At 29.0% G+C, this 18,851-nt stretch overlaps 1 protein-coding gene across 1 annotated transcript; it reads right to left on the bottom strand.

Annotated features, from left to right (window-relative positions):
* Positions 1 to 9,275: 9,275 nt before the first annotated feature.
* LOC100197153 (protein PFC0760c) lies at positions 9,276 to 12,328 on the bottom strand. The gene is made up of 2 exons (XM_065819146.1): positions 11,971 to 12,328; positions 9,276 to 10,443 (listed from the first exon to the last, which is right to left on the bottom strand). Exons 1-2 carry the CDS (start codon positions 12,062 to 12,064, stop codon positions 9,605 to 9,607), a joined length of 933 nt encoding a protein of 310 aa, XP_065675218.1. The 5' UTR covers positions 12,065 to 12,328; the 3' UTR covers positions 9,276 to 9,604.
* Between the last annotated feature and the right edge of the window lie 6,523 nt (positions 12,329 to 18,851).

Raw genomic sequence — 18,851 nt, 5'->3', positions numbered from 1 at the left:
TTGAATTATATTTTCGATTGAACTTGCCAATTGAAATAGACTTGCCATTACAAAACTGAACAAAAGTTTTTATAAATTAAAGATTTCATCTTTCAAAGTAGTTTTTCAATAATTAATAAATTAGTTGTTTCTTTTTCGAATTTAAATTTTAAAGATCGGAAATATAAATTAGAAGAAAATTTCGGGTTTCTCCAAATAATGGTTTGAGTTTCTCTAACATAAGTTGTAATCTGAATTGGAATAAAGTAAGTTAGAAACAATGATTCTTCTTTGTTCAAATTGCGGAGACTTTCAACAGACATCTTGTGTTTATGTATGCTTTGGCCAGTAGAACCATCAAAACCTGCTTGATAATAAAGAGTTACCAGGTCACATTTTTCTATCATATATAAAACATCATTTTGAACTTAATAAAGTTTTTGAGCTGTATGGTCATATAAACTTTTTAGTGGTATGTTCGCAGTGTAGTCAGTAAAAACCATGTTGTTAGGGTAGCACAAAAGTTTACAGGTATTTCAGCGCAGTTTAAAATGTGCTAAAATATTATTAAATCTTGATCTGTTAACAATGTGATTGTTTTAATCAAAGAGTAAGTCAAAGAATATTAGCAAATAACGGTATGATTTCTCAGCGTCCTGAATAGAAACGTTATTATCTTTTAAAGAAATGTCAACATCAAAGTATTTCATCTAATAATAAAAATGAAACTATTATTTCTTCCAGACATATATCCGTACAAAAATATTAGTACATAAACTAAGTGTAGTAACATAAAGTATACTAAAAGGTGAGAAAAAATTTTAAAATTTCTTTGTTTTTTCAGCATTAGATTGACATAATTATATGTTTGGAGGATATTGGGGGATGGGGGTATATTGGGGGATGGTTTATCTAATACCTAATAGTAATAGTTAGCAGCAAAAAAAAATTGAAAACTGTCTGTCACTGATCGATAAAAACTAAGTATTACACTTACGTTAAATTGTTTTAAAAAGTCTGAGCGAAAAAAAAATGTCAATTCAAATAATATATTTTAGAATAATACGCAATAAGTTAAAATAAGTTGAAAAAGAAATAGTAGGGAGCGAAAACCCGACCCGAATACCCCTTGGTACCCTTAGACGGGTAATTTTAATAACTTTAGTTACCCAATATCCAAGCCTTCGAGTCGGGTATTACCCGATTTAAACTGCTAAAAATTACTCGTTGAAGTACTCGAAAATCAGGTAATATAATTACCCGATTTCTTTACCCGAAATACGGGTAATAAAATTACCCAATTATCTTTTATTTCGGGTAATGAAATTACCCGATAATTCGGGTAATAAAATCACCCGATAATTCAGGTAATAAAATTACCCGATAATTCGGGTAATAAAATTACCCGATAATTCGGGTAAAGCGTGTATACGAATAAATGTGAAAACAGAAAAACAACTAAAAAAATGTACTCCTCAATTTTTATTTCGAACCAAGTAATAATTTTAATACAATAATATAAGAAGATCAAATATTAAAAAAAAATTAATTATTTCTGAAGGAATCTAATAAAATTTCGAGCTTTTGCTTTAGTGATACCCATAAGCTCAGAATAAGAATCAAAACTATTTTTTTACGCTTTTTTAAATGATATTTTAATATCTTTAATGTTTCTGCAAAGCTTTTTTGTTTTTTTTCTTTTTTTTTTAATAATAGTACTTTTCAATAACTCTCAATTCTAGGCAGTTTGGAGGGTTTTCTGTTTTAGGCTCAAATTTCACATTGTTCTTTTTATACCATTCCATAGCTAGTTTACAATAATGAATTGAAGCTAAATCAGGCCAGAACACAGGTCCGTTATTGTGTGATTTATTGAGAGGTAAAAGGCGTTTTTGTAAACATTCTTTAACATATATTTTACCAGAAAGTATAGACTGAGAAATATAAGGTGCTGATTTTTTGCCATAACTGCAAATAGCTTGCCAAATCAAAGCTTTTTTAGCAAACTTGTCATGTTTTGTGTATTTAAATTTCTTATCTGCTTTTCCTCTATATTTGGCAATAAAATAAACCGCTTTGGTTGATGATAGTACTTGCTATAATTTTCATCGTCTTCAATAATACAGAAATTTTTAGAAATAAAATTGCCATACAACTTTTTGCCGCGGGTTCTTGCACTTTTTTGTTGAGTTTCAGAATGGTTGGGCACTTTTTGTGCTTTGAAAGAATGAAAACCATGTTTGTTTCTAACTTTTACATCAAAACTATGAGAAAATCCATATTTATTATTGTGTGTTACCTAAGTGAAAGGCTTGGGTAATTCTTAAAACTGTTAACCAGTATTTTAACTAGTTTTATATCTTTAAAACCTTCCTTTCTTTCACCACCAGATTTGCGTTTGATTGATTTTGTGATTTTGTTCACAGTGATACAGTCTAGTACTGCCTTAAAAAAGTCACACTAAAGAAAAAATTGATGCTCATTTGAAACAGCAGTTGGAGGATGAAAAGCGGTACTGGAAGGATATTGTGAGAAGAAATAATGAAAGCCTGAAGTCTTTATGCAGTCGAGATCTAGCACTAAGAGGTAACTTATCAGAAATCAGCGGTTTCAGTAATGTAAGTTTTCTCGAGAACTTAATTTTCCTTTCAAAATTTGATTAATTTTTTGCTTGCACTTAGAAGAATCAAGGAAATCTGGCTTGTATAATTTCGATGCTTCTTTAACTCATGATGGCAGATGATTTATTCTGGTCTTTAATATGGTGCAGTAAAAGACAAAAATATTGCCATTAAAAGCCTTAGTGGGTTGGCAAGATTTTTTTCAACTAAAATTTAACATGGAAATTACATTTGAATCTTTGAGATCCTAAAATCAATTGTTCTGGATAAAGATGGAAAATATCAGAAAAAAAAAGAATATGAAAACTTTGGATGTTGCTTTGATGACGGTGCATAGTATCAAATAGTAATATGATTCAGTGCTTTGGCACAGAATCATGTTACTATTTGATGTTATAAGTATCAAGCTTTAGAATAAAAGTGCAGATTTAGCTCTTGGTGTGTCTTGGCTTACATCTGTTGTGAAATGTGTGGTACTAGTTCCTGAAGATTTTCTCGACATTTTAGAATATGCTGGAAGGTTCTCAAGCATTATTCCTAAGAAAGAAGTAGAAGTAAGAATATACAAAAAAGAAGAGAATAGGGAAAATGAAGTGTTTCTATGTGGCGGTGGCAAATATATAATAAAATATTTTTCTCTTAAATAGACAAATTAAAAATGTGCTTGAAAGAAAGGCTTTCTGCTTACGGGTCTGGAGAGAGAAATTTTGGTTATCTAACTAGTTTTTTTACCATGATTGTTCCTGTCATAGTTGTTGCTATCAAAACTTTGTGTACTGCTTATCTTTTTTTCAAATCTTTTCGTATTAATTAACAATCAAAACCTATTTATCTTGTAAAGAGCGCTTTCAAAATAAAATAAAAAATAGACGCAGTAATATTACATGAAAAACCAACAATATTTCCGTAAAACATTTTTTTTTTGTACGACAGGAAAACTATTTCTGCAACTAACATATCAATAACAAGTTCTTATCACGCAATTTTTTTTCTACAATGATTTAGTTTAATTTAATTTAGAGCAAAACTCTGGGGGTTAAATTTTTACTTCTAGTTAGTTTTCCTGCAATAATTCAGGTCCGTAAGAACAAAAATTATATGGGGGAAGGGGCAGTACCACCCTGAAATAGTTTTAAGGACCTTTTTTTTTCTAAGTCATTTTTTCAGTCATTTTTTTCAAAACTATTTATTTGAAACTTTATTGGGGATGGGGGGGGGGGGTAAATGCCCCTGCTGTCTTTCTCTCCCAGTTGTTACGGGCCTGTAATTAGAAAGACTTTGAGTGTTTAATAAAAAAAAAATTTAATACCGAATATTATCATGTTTTTTTTTTTGAAGTTATATATGTTTTGTATTTTCTACAACAAAAACCAAGGTTATGCTTCTTTCATAATGGATTTTCATTAAAATATGGGTATAGTTAAAAAAGAAACTAATTAATAATACTCAACTAATAATTTTAAGAACAATTACTGATTTAACATATTTAAAAGTTTTTTTTAAACTGTTTTTAACATATAATTGTTAAAGGCAATTAAACCTCCATTACCACGATACAGGGTAGGTTATTTAGGTCTATTATAGTCAGGATTTTTTATTATTAAATCCAAAGAAATGTTACGATGATTGATTGAAGTATTGATTTAAATGTGAAGAAATATTGAATTGATGAAATATTGCGATCGTTGATGATATTTAACTTTGCATACCTTGCATATTCTCATTGAGATATGCACTTCTTGGAGCAAATTGCAGCAAGAAAATGTATTTTTAACTGTTTCACTAAACAGCTCCAACCGAAAGACAACTGCATTTTTATTAAAATTTTTGTCTTCAAAATGAATATCAGTTAACAAAAAGATAATCTGAATTAAATGAAGCATCAACCTTTCAGTGCTTTTTCACATTTTGTTCACTCTATTCCTAACCGCACGATTGTCAAGTGTTTTTATTAAATATTTGAAAAACCAGACCATGTATTTCTTATGGCAATGGTAAAATTCATTGGGTTTACTAATGACTTTAGGCTACTAATGACAATGCGGTTACTAATGACATCGGGGTTACCTATGACATGAGAAACCTTGCGCCTAATCATAGTAATAATGTTTTTTTTTTTAATTATTTGTGTAATTTCCAATGTTTTTCATGAGAAAAATAATGATTTTTGTTATGTTATTAAGGGAATAAAGTTTTAACAATTTCTGTCACTTGTCTTGAAATGAAAGTCGTTTAATGTTTGTCTTAACACCAGAAATTAAATATAGTCTTTTCATGGAAAAATAAATGAATGTAGCATTAACAGCCAGCGCCGTCCCGAGGGGGGACATAGAGATTGCCACGTCCGCATTCGTTTCTACAGCAGTCCTCTTATTGTTATTAATATTTATTATTACCATTGCTATCATTACTACTACCTCCCTAGGAAAATTATATTCACAAATTAGTCGACAAATATGGACACTAGAGTTGGAAAATATCAGCCAAACGAGGACCTTTTTTTTCTTTAAGATCTTAGTCGACAAAAAAATAATTTCTAGGCCTTAGTCAGCAAAAATCACCCCCTCCCTTTAAGCTCTGTTCGGAACGGCCCTGTTAACAGCCACGTGGTTTGGATTAAAGCGCATTCATATGTGGATAATAACGGTTTTCAGTTTTTTATTTAGACTTTAGTTTCCCATGTCATTAATTGAGTTGAGAAACGTTTAGTTTCCCATGTCATTAATTGAGTTTCTCCTTTCTTTAGCTACAACTCTAATATATACTAGTAATAACTCCATAATATATAAACTATATTTTTATAAGTAGCATATATTAGAATAATACAAAACAACATTTGGTGACTACTCGATTAAACAAAAAAAAAGATTATATAATACACTATGTATAAAATAATTTCGCATAAGTTGGGAGAAATTAGATCTACTTAAAAGTTAGAAATACCTCATGGTACCCAAAAATTTGTAAAAAAGTGTTTTTAATTATTGAACAAAAACTGTATATTTCTAAACTCCCTGAAAACAAAGTTTTATACACTATTTTGTCTAGATTTGCAAACTACTATTTAAAAATTATTTATACTACGGTTACAAAGATTTTACGGAAAAATAAAAATTCATGTTTCATGTTTACAATCTTTTTTTTTACTACTATTTATCATAGAATTTAACCGATATTTATGTGAAACATATGCGTTTTGCGTATTTTAGCACTGCACAGTGGGCCAGAATGCACTTTTACTGGACAAAATTCATAACTAATTTAATATTAGAGCTATATTCACTAAAATTAGTATGAGTACTAATATGATGTCTGCGCTTTTTATGAAGGTAATATTTTTTTATTTCGTTGCTATGGATACCTTTATTTTGCTTAGCAACAACCTACTTTTGTTATCTGCAGATATTTTATAAGTGCTATATTCACTAAATTTGGCATGAGTACCAATATGAGATCACACTTCTTACAAAAGTGATAATTTTTTAAATTTAGTTGTTATGGATACTTATATTGCTTAGTTACCGGATACTTTCCTTAGTTACAAAGTGGTAAATTGATATTTGAATATCTTATCGGATTTTTGACCCACCTATATTGAATAAAAATTGAGTATTTAGGTAAATAATGTTTTAGGAATAATAAAAGCAAAAAGTAGTGCAAGAAAACGTTATCAATTTTAAATTACATCAAAAAATTATAAAACAATAATATCGTTTGAAGATTGTTTAAGTAATTGTAAAACATCTGAAGGAAATGCTTTATGATTTGTTTGGTGTGATGTTGATTTACGCAATGATGAAATAACAGGATCACTGGAAACTAGGAGTCTATTGATAAGATCAGTATTTGTTGCTTTTCTGGATGTTTTTCGGCTGAAATTTTCGCGATAAGATTTAAAGTCTTTATTTCTAGCCTCTTGAGCTTCCTCTGACATAAGTCCGATGGGTAATGTAAGGCTTTTAATTATGTCATGTCCATGTATCAATACTTTGTGAACTGATTGAGCCATGTAATACCATGGATAAAGGGACACGTATAGTCTAAAAGTGTCAAAACAATAATCCTTGAACTTTAAGCAGTCTATTTCATATCCTGAAGAGAGCGTTACCAAGATAATGTAAAATCTGAATATAAGGTTTTGGTCAATACCCAGAATTTCAGCTGTTTGTTCATATGCTGCAAAAGCACGCCTTGAGGTATTGCCATCGTTACTTGTTCCAGAACCACCACTTTTAGGGAAATCAACAACAAGTCCCATTTTGTTCATAAAATCAGTCTGAATCTTTTGTTTAGCTACAGATGCCTTTTCTTTGTGTTCTTTAGATCTTGCTTGCTTTCTTGTTTCTTTTTTATATGCAATGTGCAATAACATCTCAAAAAATCGAATCCATGCATGAAGACTGGAAAGACCATATTTGAACTCTCTGTTAGTATAATCTAAATTAAGAATATCAAGACTATTCATATTTTTTGGAGAGACACCACACACTGAACAGCATTGGTATGAGTTAGTTTTTTCAGATAATATCATTTGAACCTTCCCATCAATCATTGTAAGTTCAATAATACAATTCACTTCAATAGAAGATCCGCAAACCTCTAATAAAATCATACCCAAGCTTTCTATCTCACTTTTAATGTACTGATCTTCTTCAATCACAGATTCCTTGGGTTCCATTTTGTATGCAAATCTTATGGGTCTACAATAGGCTGTGGAGGACGACTTTTGATTTCTCCAAATAGGCACCTTTTCGTTGCTGTTGTTAAATCCAGTCAAATCCAATGGGACAAGACAAGTAATAAATAATGATTCTTCACGCTTTAAATCTCTGTTAATGTCGGGTTCTGATAAAACTTGTTTATAAATACTTTGGCCAGTAGCACCATCAAAACCAGCCTTACACGTTAGTGTCATTGTTTTTATTGCTTTGTCGTTCAATATCAAGTGCCTTAGCACAGGTTCCTGAACTGCACAGATTCTTTGCAAAGTATGAGTCATTAAATCTTTTAAAGGAACTGAAGCTGAATAGTCCTCCACTGTTATGTTTGCAGGATAATATTTCAATTTTGCATCTCTGACATCATTGTAAGCGGGGTAGATGTTATATTCTTTCTCCAAGGCTCCGCTTCTAATCAATTGATAGGAAGCTTTTGTCAGACTTGCATCAATTATTAAAGCCAGTGCTTCGTCTGCTGAATATTTAGTTGCTTTATCTGTATTTGATATATTTAAAACATTCTTGGCAGCAATAACAACAGATTCATCTCTAAATTTTTTATTAGCAGCAAAAAATAATTCATTGGATGAATGAGATTCAATTAAACAAGATACACGCCGTTTTTTAGTTTTATTAGAACTATTATCAAATGCAACTGGTTTTCGACCACGTCTACTTGCAGTTGGTTCATTGTCTTTTTTTCTGACAATTAAATATTCATTAAGCCAGTTCACAAACTTCTTTTTAAAATTTTTCACAGTATAGTTTGCAGATTTCCACTTTTTTTTATACAAGTAAACAAATCGTTGAACAGCATGTCTAAAATCAACGTCTTTAAAATCAGCAAATTTTGGCTGAATAAATTTTAATATATCTTCAGTAATATTTTGTTTTGAAATACTAAGATTGTTTTTTTGGAGAAAATTATGAATGTCTAAGTTTAACAAAACCATATCTAAATAATTATTGTAACAAGTATTTTGTATTTAAAAGTAAAATGTTATAATATATATGCCGCCTGGACTACTAATACTTGTTAGTAATTAAGTTACTACAAGTGTTTGTAATTAAAATTAAAAGTAATTAAATTACTGTCAGTGTTAGTAATTAAATTACTAACAACTACCGAAAATATGTTGTTGCTATGTTATGCAAAGTAAGGTATCCATAGTAACCAAAAAAAGTTAACCTCATAAGAATTCTGAATCTCATTTTAATACCTACCCCCAATATTGTGTATTTAGCGCAAGTAAAATACTGTTAAAACAACGTTAATGTAAAAATGAGTTATTGCTATGCAAAATTTAGTACCATAGCAACCAAGTTAAAACATACATAAAATCTGAACGGGGATTTAAGGGGACGAGCAATCAATTAAAACTCGATTGAAGCATCATATAGCTCAAATAAATATAAGACAACACATGGCAAATTGTGGTAATTATTAGTTATTGTGCGGCAAAAAATAAGTTTCTTAAGAATTTTTTTTTTTTAATCTGTGATTTTCAAAGTATAACTGAGATAACATGCTATGACAAATTTATTTCACACATTGGTTTTTCTTATCTCTAAATACTCTAGAATAACATGTACTAATTTTTTGTTTCAAAAACGTAGATGTAATTGAAATATAACACAACGTTGATGTCACCGTCAATTACTAATTTATAATTTTTTTTTTTTTATCTCAATATTCAAATGCTTAGAGTCCTGGTAACTAAGGGGTTTAATATAAATAAATTATCAATAGATTTCTCCTAATATATGTAGATACTAAAATTAAATAGGTTTTCAAGATTAGACAACTAAAATTTTTCCCATTTTGTCCACCTACTGGCCCACTGTGCACTGAGCTGTTTGCAACTGTACGTTTATCGAAGCAATTAATTTACCGCGATTCATTTATGAGAATTTGTAATGTTTAATTAAACGGTTTAAACGGTTTAATTTAAAAACATTTTGACGTTAAACTGATCTTCATTTTTTTCTTTAAAATTTTTTTCATATTATTTTTATACGTTTTACAAGGTTTTTAAATTTAATTTCTTTTTTATTAAAAGAAGCATTCTTTATTATTAAAAAAATGAGATTTTTTTTCAGTTTTTTTCACTTGTTTAAAAATATATTTTTCAAAGAGTTTGATTATTGTTGGTTGTCATTAAAGTTTTCCGCTAACAACTATTTCAGATCTTTCCACGTTGTATTGATCTATATTTTCTTCTTTACTTTTCTTGTTAATTTCGTCGTAATATTTAGAGATTATAGTTCATTATTATCGTATTGTTCTTATTTGTAAATCTTTTCATCAATAATATCATCATTATTATCGATTTCATCTTCATTGTTTCCGTTAAATAAGTTGTCGGCTAGATCTTCATCATATTCAGCATTTTTTTCATTAGGTAAATCAGTTAGATTCACCCCATTTTCAATATTTTCATCAACATCATTTTCCATTTCGTCAGCATTATCTTCTGTGTCGCCAACAACATTTACCGTTACAAATGAATTGTCTTCCATTACATTAACTTTGTCTACCATTTCATAATTATCTGTTTCATATGCTGTTTCATCAGCTTCGTTTATTGCTTCGTCATCATCTTCACCTATCATTTCATCAACTTCATCTGCCGTTTCACCAGTTTTATCCCTAGTTTCATCAGCTTCATTTGCCATTTCACCAGCTTTATCTTCCATTTTATTAGCTTTATCTTCCATTTCATTAGCTTCATTTGCCGTTTCAGTATCAGCGCGATCAGCTTTTAAACTATCGTTTTCGATTTCAACTGCGTCTTTAGCATTTTTATTGTCAACATTATTTTCAGAGTTGTTTAAACTGTTATAAAGTTTTTCATCGTTGTTACTTATCTCTGAGAGTAAACCTGTCGGTTGAACACTCTCTTCGTTTTGGTATAGTCGAATTATATTCTGATTTAAACCTTCATTAACGTTTAAATCTGCATTGACAGCATTTTTTTCTTCAAAATTGTTATTCAATATTTTTATATGATTAGTTGTAGTTGCATTATTTAAATTGTTAGATGCTGTTGTATAGTTTATATCTTTTAATGTTATTTTATTGTTAATATTTAAAGTCTCAACTGCTGTACTAACACCTTTTTTTTCTAAAAATAAATATAAAATTAAAAAAAGTTATATGTAAAATAATTTTTACTACTTAAATTTTTACAACTTAAATCACTTCAAGCATTGCGCAAACTCTAAACTTAAGTGTGTTTATGCTTAAGTCAAATGAAAATGCTTTGTGAAAAATCGCGATATTAGAGCTTGAGAATAAAAATGCCTCAAAAAGTTCGTCCGCCCTACTCCGTGGGCAATCATTTAATACAAAGTATTTTTTTAGCATAATATACTAAAACTCAATTTTTTTTAACAGATTTTAAATTTCATTTAATCTTTTAACTTAAAAAAGTTATGACCGTGTAAAATTTCCACACTTTTTAAAATAGACTCAAATTTTAAATTGTCATAAAGATGCAAAAAGATTAATAAATGAAATTTAAAAAACGCCGATAAATTAAAGTTTAATACGTTTTTCATAAGAAACTTGTTTATACTAAACTAGTGCTAGAAGATTCATAATCTTAACTATTAATTTTTTAACTTTCATGAATCATATTTTCAACGATCATATTTTTCAACAGTCATGTTAACATAACACCAAGTTAAAAAGCATTATTTACCATTAGATTTTATTTCTTATCAGGAACCAACACTGCGTTGCAAATCGATAAAAATTTTGTAGATAAAACGCTTAAAAACATTTTATTAAAATTTTATTAAGAAAATTTAAAAACAATTTATTAAAGCACCTATGCTAAGTAATTTGAAATTTATCAAGCGACTGTAGAAATTTATTTTAATTTTTTTTATGTAAAATAAAAATGTAATGTCTTAGATTAAAAACTAAATAAAATTTTATATTTTATGAACGTAAAGCGATAACTTAATACCTTCATTAATTGAATTATCAAAACAAAATAGAAAAACAAAAATCGCAAAGTTTTCAGATATTTTAATGTAGAAATAATTAATTTTTAATTAATTATTTAATAAAATTAATGTTTGCTTAAGCTCATAACAAAATTTGCATTTTTGTGTGCAAAACCTATTACCGATACAAAAGAAAAAACAACTTGCTTTTGCAAAATAAAATAAAAATATCCGTTCAATTTTTTTATAGTAATATTTTATCCACATAACCTTAAGAACTAATTTAAGACTAGATATTTTTTCATAACATTTTGAAGACTGTTTGAAAAACAACTGTACCACACCCGCATTCATTTCTAGAACAATCCTCTTATTATTATCATTATTATTATTATTATTATCATCATTGTTATTATAATTGCTATTACTATTATTGTTATTATTTTTTATTATTATTGTTATTATTATTATTATCATTATTATTAAACTTTTCATATATTTTCATATAAGCAAACAAAAATGAACAGGAATTAAAAACTTCTAAGAGCTAAGTATAATTATCATAGATATTACTAATAATATTAGTAAACTTTATTAAGAAAAATATTATTTAATTACTCATAATTAACAATAATAAATATATTAAATTACTATAAAAACAAAAAAATAAAAAAACATGATTCTATAACATAATCTACCTATAAAATGAGCTGATAATTTGATTTCAACAACTGGAGCTGATAGTTTGATCTCAACAAACGTGGAAAGAGCAATGAAAATAAAAAACGTCATGTTTAGGAAACTAAGATTATCTTCTTGTGTTTATCCTTTCAACTTTTTCGGTATCAAATTTCTTTCTCATTTGAAATAATTTGTTGACGGTATTGATTAGGTAGCTTTTATATCCTGTTAATTTTGCATTGCGGTTAGCTAATGAGAATTATTGTGTTTGAATTGAATTTTATAAACTAGCTTTGTGGTTCATCACCGAGAAGTTTTAAATAATAATTATCAAAAGAAGATTGTTATATTGTCTTTGAACAATAAGGAAGCAATATAGGACCGAACTACTGCATATTTACGCAAACTGTTATAGTATTTACCCAGCTAAATTAACAGTTTCGGTGAACAAGTATTTGCCAAATTTTCATAAAAAACTGTAAAATCCTAATGCAAAATTGTTTTAAAACGGTTGTACATATTATAGAATACCGATTTAAAACATTTTTTCATGCTTTAGCGTGTAAAAATTGACGTTAGCGTGTAAAAATTGAATAACTCTTTAGTTTATGACTTTTTTTATTGTTATTTTCAGATTTTGTTCATCGAATAAAATTCATAAAATTTCACTAAAATTGTTACACCAATATAAAAAATTACACAAATAACAACGGACCAAAGTGGTAGAATTTTACTTTCTCACTTATTTCAACACCAGAGATGCATTATTCCAACCGCAATTAATCGTTTATGTGTACGGTTCCGACAACAAGGTTCAGTGTCAGACTTACTACAAACAGAAAAATTGAGAATAGTGAACACCACGTGAACATTGATTGTGTACGAGGCAGTTTCGAAGAACATACAGCAACATCGACGCGAAATCGTTATGGACGACTGGGCATGTCTATAACATCATTTCGGCGGATTTTATATCGACAATTACTACTTTTTTGAGAATGAAGTTGGTAATGCAGTGACAGTGAAAGGGGACAGGTATCGTATTAATCAACACAATTGGGCTCTTAAGCATGTGTTAAAACACATGCTTAAGAGCCCAATTGTGTACTGATGAAAATGGTGGTTATCTATCTAATTTTTTTTTCATAATTGTGCAGCCGTAGCGCAATGGCTAGAGTTCTTGCTCAGAACCATTAGCTCCGAGGAACAACACCAGCTCTAGTCTAATAAGCAACATTGGTAAGGATGGAGACGTGAACTTCCTATTTAATTGCTCTTCGCGGTCCCGGTTTTGTTTTTTCAAATGTTTTGTTTTAGTTAATAACTAAAACATATAATAAATAATCGTTATAGTAAATAATAATAACAAAGTTATTTTAGCTCTCCTCCGTAAAAATCGGGACAATGGCAGCACAAGATGTGATTTTACAATACAATTTTAAAAACAGAAGAAGTAGAATTTAAAACTAAGTTGAGAACGTGGCTGCTACAATGCAAAAAAAAAATACAAATGGATTTAGCTTTCTTACATTTTCCTGTAAAGTATTAAAAAAGTTAGACTCAGTCAATCCAGCATCCAAGACAGTCCCAAAGAGAAATTAAAAGGGAACATATATACTCCTCTTACTGTAACAGTAAGAGGAGTATATATTTTTTGCCGACTAAGGCCTTATAAAAAAAAAAGGTCCTCGTTAACTGATATTGGCCGACTGCCAACTCTAGGGTCCAAATTTGCCGACTGGTCTTTCAATATAAAAACGTTTCTAGGGGATTAGACATCTTTGCACCTCCTAAAAACGGCCCTGGTACCACCATAACCTTATTCAACTGAGTAAGAAAGGTCAATGCTATGCCATTTTTAAGAGCTTGAACAATTTTCTTTCATAATCTCTTGTGACTTAGACCATTAACATTCTTAAAACTAAAGACTATTTACCACACACTCAAATCTGATATATAAAAAAAACTGCTCGTGATGAAAAATACCAATTTTCAAAAATGTCTTTTTATTTGCAATTACCAAAGATACCTAGCAATTTTAGCCTAGTTGTTCACTGTAAAAAAAATCACTAAACATATTAGAATTTTTTTTGGTGTTGGTTTAAATGAGTTGTCATTTGTCCATCACTTATTGTCAAATGGCAAATCATATGTTGACCAGTTGTGCCGGTTAAGTAGCCTTACAGTGATTATTATTACTCATTTTAAAAGCAAAAAAAGCATATGTGACACAAAGAAGACTATTCAAACCAGAAGAAACTTTAAACTGGAAAATAATTTATTCGATATGTGCTGGAGACCAAGATATACTTTCTGTGGGGTTTTTTTCTATTCTTTATAGTATATTTAAAAGAAGTTTTTTTTCTAGATCAATAAGCTTTTTACAAGTTCAATATTTTCTGCTACCCGAAAAAGCTGAAGCAATATTAATAATGAATAAACAACAGTAATCTTTAATGGTCTCTGGTACCTCGCTTAAATAGGTGTACATGTAAAAGATAGCGTCAGTTAATTCAAAAGGTTTAGTAATTCTACAACCAGATATTGATCTCGTTATATATGTATATGCAGTGCCGTTGCTATTAGGTCCGAAGCTCCCTCCCCAAAAACCTGTCATAAGGGCCCTTAAATTTGCAAAGGGCGCATACATTTGCGAATTGGCCTTCTAAAAATTATTAGCCCCCTCCCCAATTTTTTTTGAGGTTTATTTAAGCTACAACTTAAATCTTTATATCTTCATTTTTAATAAAACTTTTTTTACATTTTTTTGGATGCGAACACAACAATTTTACATTTTTAATGCCCTTACCCTCGAGGATTTGGAAAGCCAATGTTTTTAAACTATATAAAAATCAGTCCATCTGGCCTACTTGATACAAAAGGTTCACTGAAGCCTGATTTACAATTCAATAATAATGACTAGTTGAACAACTTTTGTGTTTTCTGTTTTGTTTTAACTGGTTTTCGTCTGCTATTTTGATTTTAACTGCTTAACGTAATAATTAAAAACTCTTTTTTTTAATGGTATATGAATTAATTTTTTTCATATATAGTAAAAAATGTATATTGGAGTAAATTAATATAGCTGTTTCTCCTAAAGTAAAACAATCAATGAGCTTTCAATAAACCAGTTGGCAACTATCGGGAATATTCTAAGATATATCCAGTATCTAAAATCTCAAAGATAAAACAAATAATTATTTTTTTAATATAAGTATATATGAAACAATGATAAAATTTTAAAATAATCTATTTTATGCAAAACATAAATAATCTATTATCTCTCCTCCCCCCCCCCCCTCCTCATGCCCGTTTCCTTTTTAGGTGTTAAAAATATAACACAATGAGGCAAAAAATTATGTAAGATCAAAAAAATCATAATGATAAATACTTGTCCAATTTTATTTTAGATCAATAAGATTTTAATCAACTAAGCTGACTGTAGCCTGCCCTTAGATGCAAAACAGGGATCTTATCTTCAAAGATAAGTTTCTGCAAGAGGTCTGAACAAAGGTGTGTTGCCGCTGTAACAGACGCTTGAAAGAAGGGTTTCAACATTTTATCATCAGTGGATCCAGTGTCGGGGATAAGGTATTGAAGCCACATAGTAAGCAAATAAATTTGCATCATCTAAAGTCATTGAACTGGAACTCTAATTATGGCAACATCTCAACAAGATACAAAATGAGTTTTTAGAGGAAAATAATACACAATCTTTTATATTTAATTGGCAAATTTTGAAGAAAAAGTAAATCATAATTGTTTTCGTTCTGAGTATGCCAAATGATTAAAAAGAAGAGCGTATTATGAATATTACAGAAGAACTGGATAGAGGAGGCAAAAGGTAAAGGTAGGTAGGTACAATGAATGCAGTAAAAGGTAGGTACAATGAATGTAGGAAAAGATAGGTGCAGTGAATGCAGTAAAAGGTAGGTACAATCAATGCAGTAAAAACAAATGAACTTGTAGCTTCTTTTCATTCATCTGGAAATGATTCTAAATTGGAACTTAGTTTAGATTCTTCAGATGATGAAGATCTACCTAACAGATTCATGGATAACACAGATAACATTCTCCTAGGTGTTGTTGTTTTAAATCTGCTAGAATACAAACATTTGTTTTATACTATGAAACTAGAGTATTCAATACTGGAATACACTCTTGAGCTGTTATCCATAGTTCCATTCTTAATATTCCACTTATATAGTTTCCTTGTAGAAGACATATGCTAGAAACACACATCTCTTACTTTATGGAGACTTTGACTGGAGAGGAGACGAAGGGTCCAAGAAAAGGGTTGTATGTCAAACTCCAGAAAAATTGGTGTTTAGTCAAGAAAGAGGTGGACAAGATTTGAATGTAGTCAGCTTCAGGCTGGGTCACCTATTTACGAAATTGTAAAGAAAGCTCTGGAGTTTGGAAAAAAGGCTCTTGATTCAAAAACATTTGTCAGGAGCGATAACAAAAAACTATGCAAATTTTTTGTTTTTTATTTGGGAGGAGAAGTAACTAAATTTTTTTTCCATCAACCTGGAGCCTGCCATGAAGCTAGGTACAGTATATTGAAAAAAAAAAAGTGTAAGTATAATAAATGACATATAAATAAAAAAATATAATAAATAAATATTAATGGTAACAAAATTTTATTCTTAAGGTTTATGGCTAATGCTTTATTTATTCTCACCCTTAGAATAACGGATAACATCACCATGATCACTACTTGAGTTCAAGTTTGGAAAATCTGAACAACTAATCATATCGGAGTCCACTGAGTTTTAGGAACTGGTAGGTCCAGAAAGTTGGCTCAAGTTAAAAGTCCCTTGAAAGTACAGAAGTCCCTTGAAGTACTTCACCATTTCATGTACAGAAGTCCCTTGAAATGGTGAAGTAGAGCTGTGGAGGAAGTAAAAAGCTTTATATTCGCTTGCCTACTATATAAATTTATTAAATATATAAAAAAATTTTAAATAGAATATTTAAAAAAACTGCAGTGATTCGATTGGAGTTTAGAAACAAAAGTACCCCAAAAGTTTATTTGTTAGTTTATTTTATTTATTTTATTATTATCATTTATTATTAGTTAAAAATTGAAACGACAGATTTTGACAGATTCTCAACTAATAACTAATAACCAAAATAAGGTGGTTGTTGTACATGATCATAACTTTTAAAAATAAAAGGTTATTTGATAAAAGTTAAAAGCTGTCAATGAACTTAAATTTAGTGTAAGATTGCGACAAACATTTTTTTTTTTGCCCTCATATTTAGGGCGGGGGTAACTTTTTGAGGTATTTTAATCCCGCGCTTCAATCACTGCACTGCAATTTATTTTCAAAACATTATATTTTGACTTAAGAATGAAAATGATAAGTTTTTAGCATTTTTGAAATTGTCCATTTCTTGGACAATGCCTTAAAGTATCATAAATAAAAAAATCCAACTGGTACCTTCAGCGCTCATCTGCATCTTTCTCTCCCCTTACCCTTGTTAAACATAAAAAATATTGTTTTAAGTCTATTCTATTTTACTTAATTAAGGCTTAATATTTATATATCCACAACGATTATATTTTTGGCCACATATTTCAATGGAATATTTCCGCTGTGCAATGCAATTGTATTATAGGAATGAAACTTTTAGCTTTTGTTATTTGTAAGACATTTAGATCATGAGCGCAGATTAATTTTATATAATGCAGGGTTTTTTAAGCTAAGAATAAGGGGCTGTTTTGCTAGTTTAAGTTTGTTTAACTTCTAACCTCGAAAGTCAAAATTTTTTTATGTTTTGAATCCGTAACTATACTTTGTCAACGATGGTTTTTATTTATATAGTGCTTTAGGTGTTCACTTGAGATTAATAGCATTACTGTTTAAAATTAACCTGCAAACAACTTTTTCAAAATATATATGATTGATGGACAGTGATAATTAATTAAAGTAAAGAATTAGATATAGATGTATAACACTTTATTATATATTTTAAACATTGCGTTAGCAATAAACGTGGTAATATTAAGAAAAAGTAACGATACATGTTTGAATAATTGTTATCTTACACTTTAATACAATTATAATGTAACAATTTAACGTAAAAATATTGTAAATATTTTAATTTTTCTATACGTATATATATATATATATATATATATATATATATATATATATATATATATATATATATATATATATATATATATATATATATATATATATATATATATATGTATGACAATGTAAAGCGGTTCTTGATGATAAGACCTTTTGGTCTTCTGCAAGTTTCCCGCGTTCTTCTTACAGTTCGTATTACAGAAGTTTGTTTATTATTTATGTTTGTGATTTTTTTATTTTTTATATTTATATGTATATTCAATCCTAACGATTCTTTATTATGTAATCACGAAAATATATACTATGAAACAAAAAATACATAACAAATAAAAAAAAAAAAAAAAAAAAATGACATCAAAATCTAGAGGATTTAATACGCAACTGTATTAAGCTTTATCAATACTTTATTGTTTAAAGTTTTTTTCTTTCTCTTTAAAAACGCCATGTATTTGTAGGGAAATTAGTTTATGAAACGTTGTCTATAAAACACATAAACAAAATTGAAATTGCAGAAAGACATTTAAAAAAGTTCTGATGAAAAAGTTGTTCCACTAGGTCCTGCAGCTTTGTTATCGAAATATTTAAAATCTGATTAAAAACTTTGATTCTTTTCTTTTTCAACTATTTTTTAATTAGCTATTTAGGTGCCTCAAGAAGTCTTAACGGTCTTATCACAGAGCACCGTGAAATAGCAATTAATAGCAGAAAGTAAACGCCTCCTTCCATACCAATGATGCATAATTGGCTAGATCCGGGAAAAAGAAAATCATAACTTTCCTTAACAAAACTCT

Source organism: Hydra vulgaris, chromosome 15, assembly GCF_038396675.1.
Source record: "Hydra vulgaris chromosome 15, alternate assembly HydraT2T_AEP".
Lineage (NCBI taxonomy): Eukaryota > Metazoa > Cnidaria > Hydrozoa > Anthoathecata > Hydridae > Hydra > Hydra vulgaris.
Note: the sequence above shows the minus strand (reverse complement) of the source record. Positions and strands in the feature narration are given on the sequence as shown.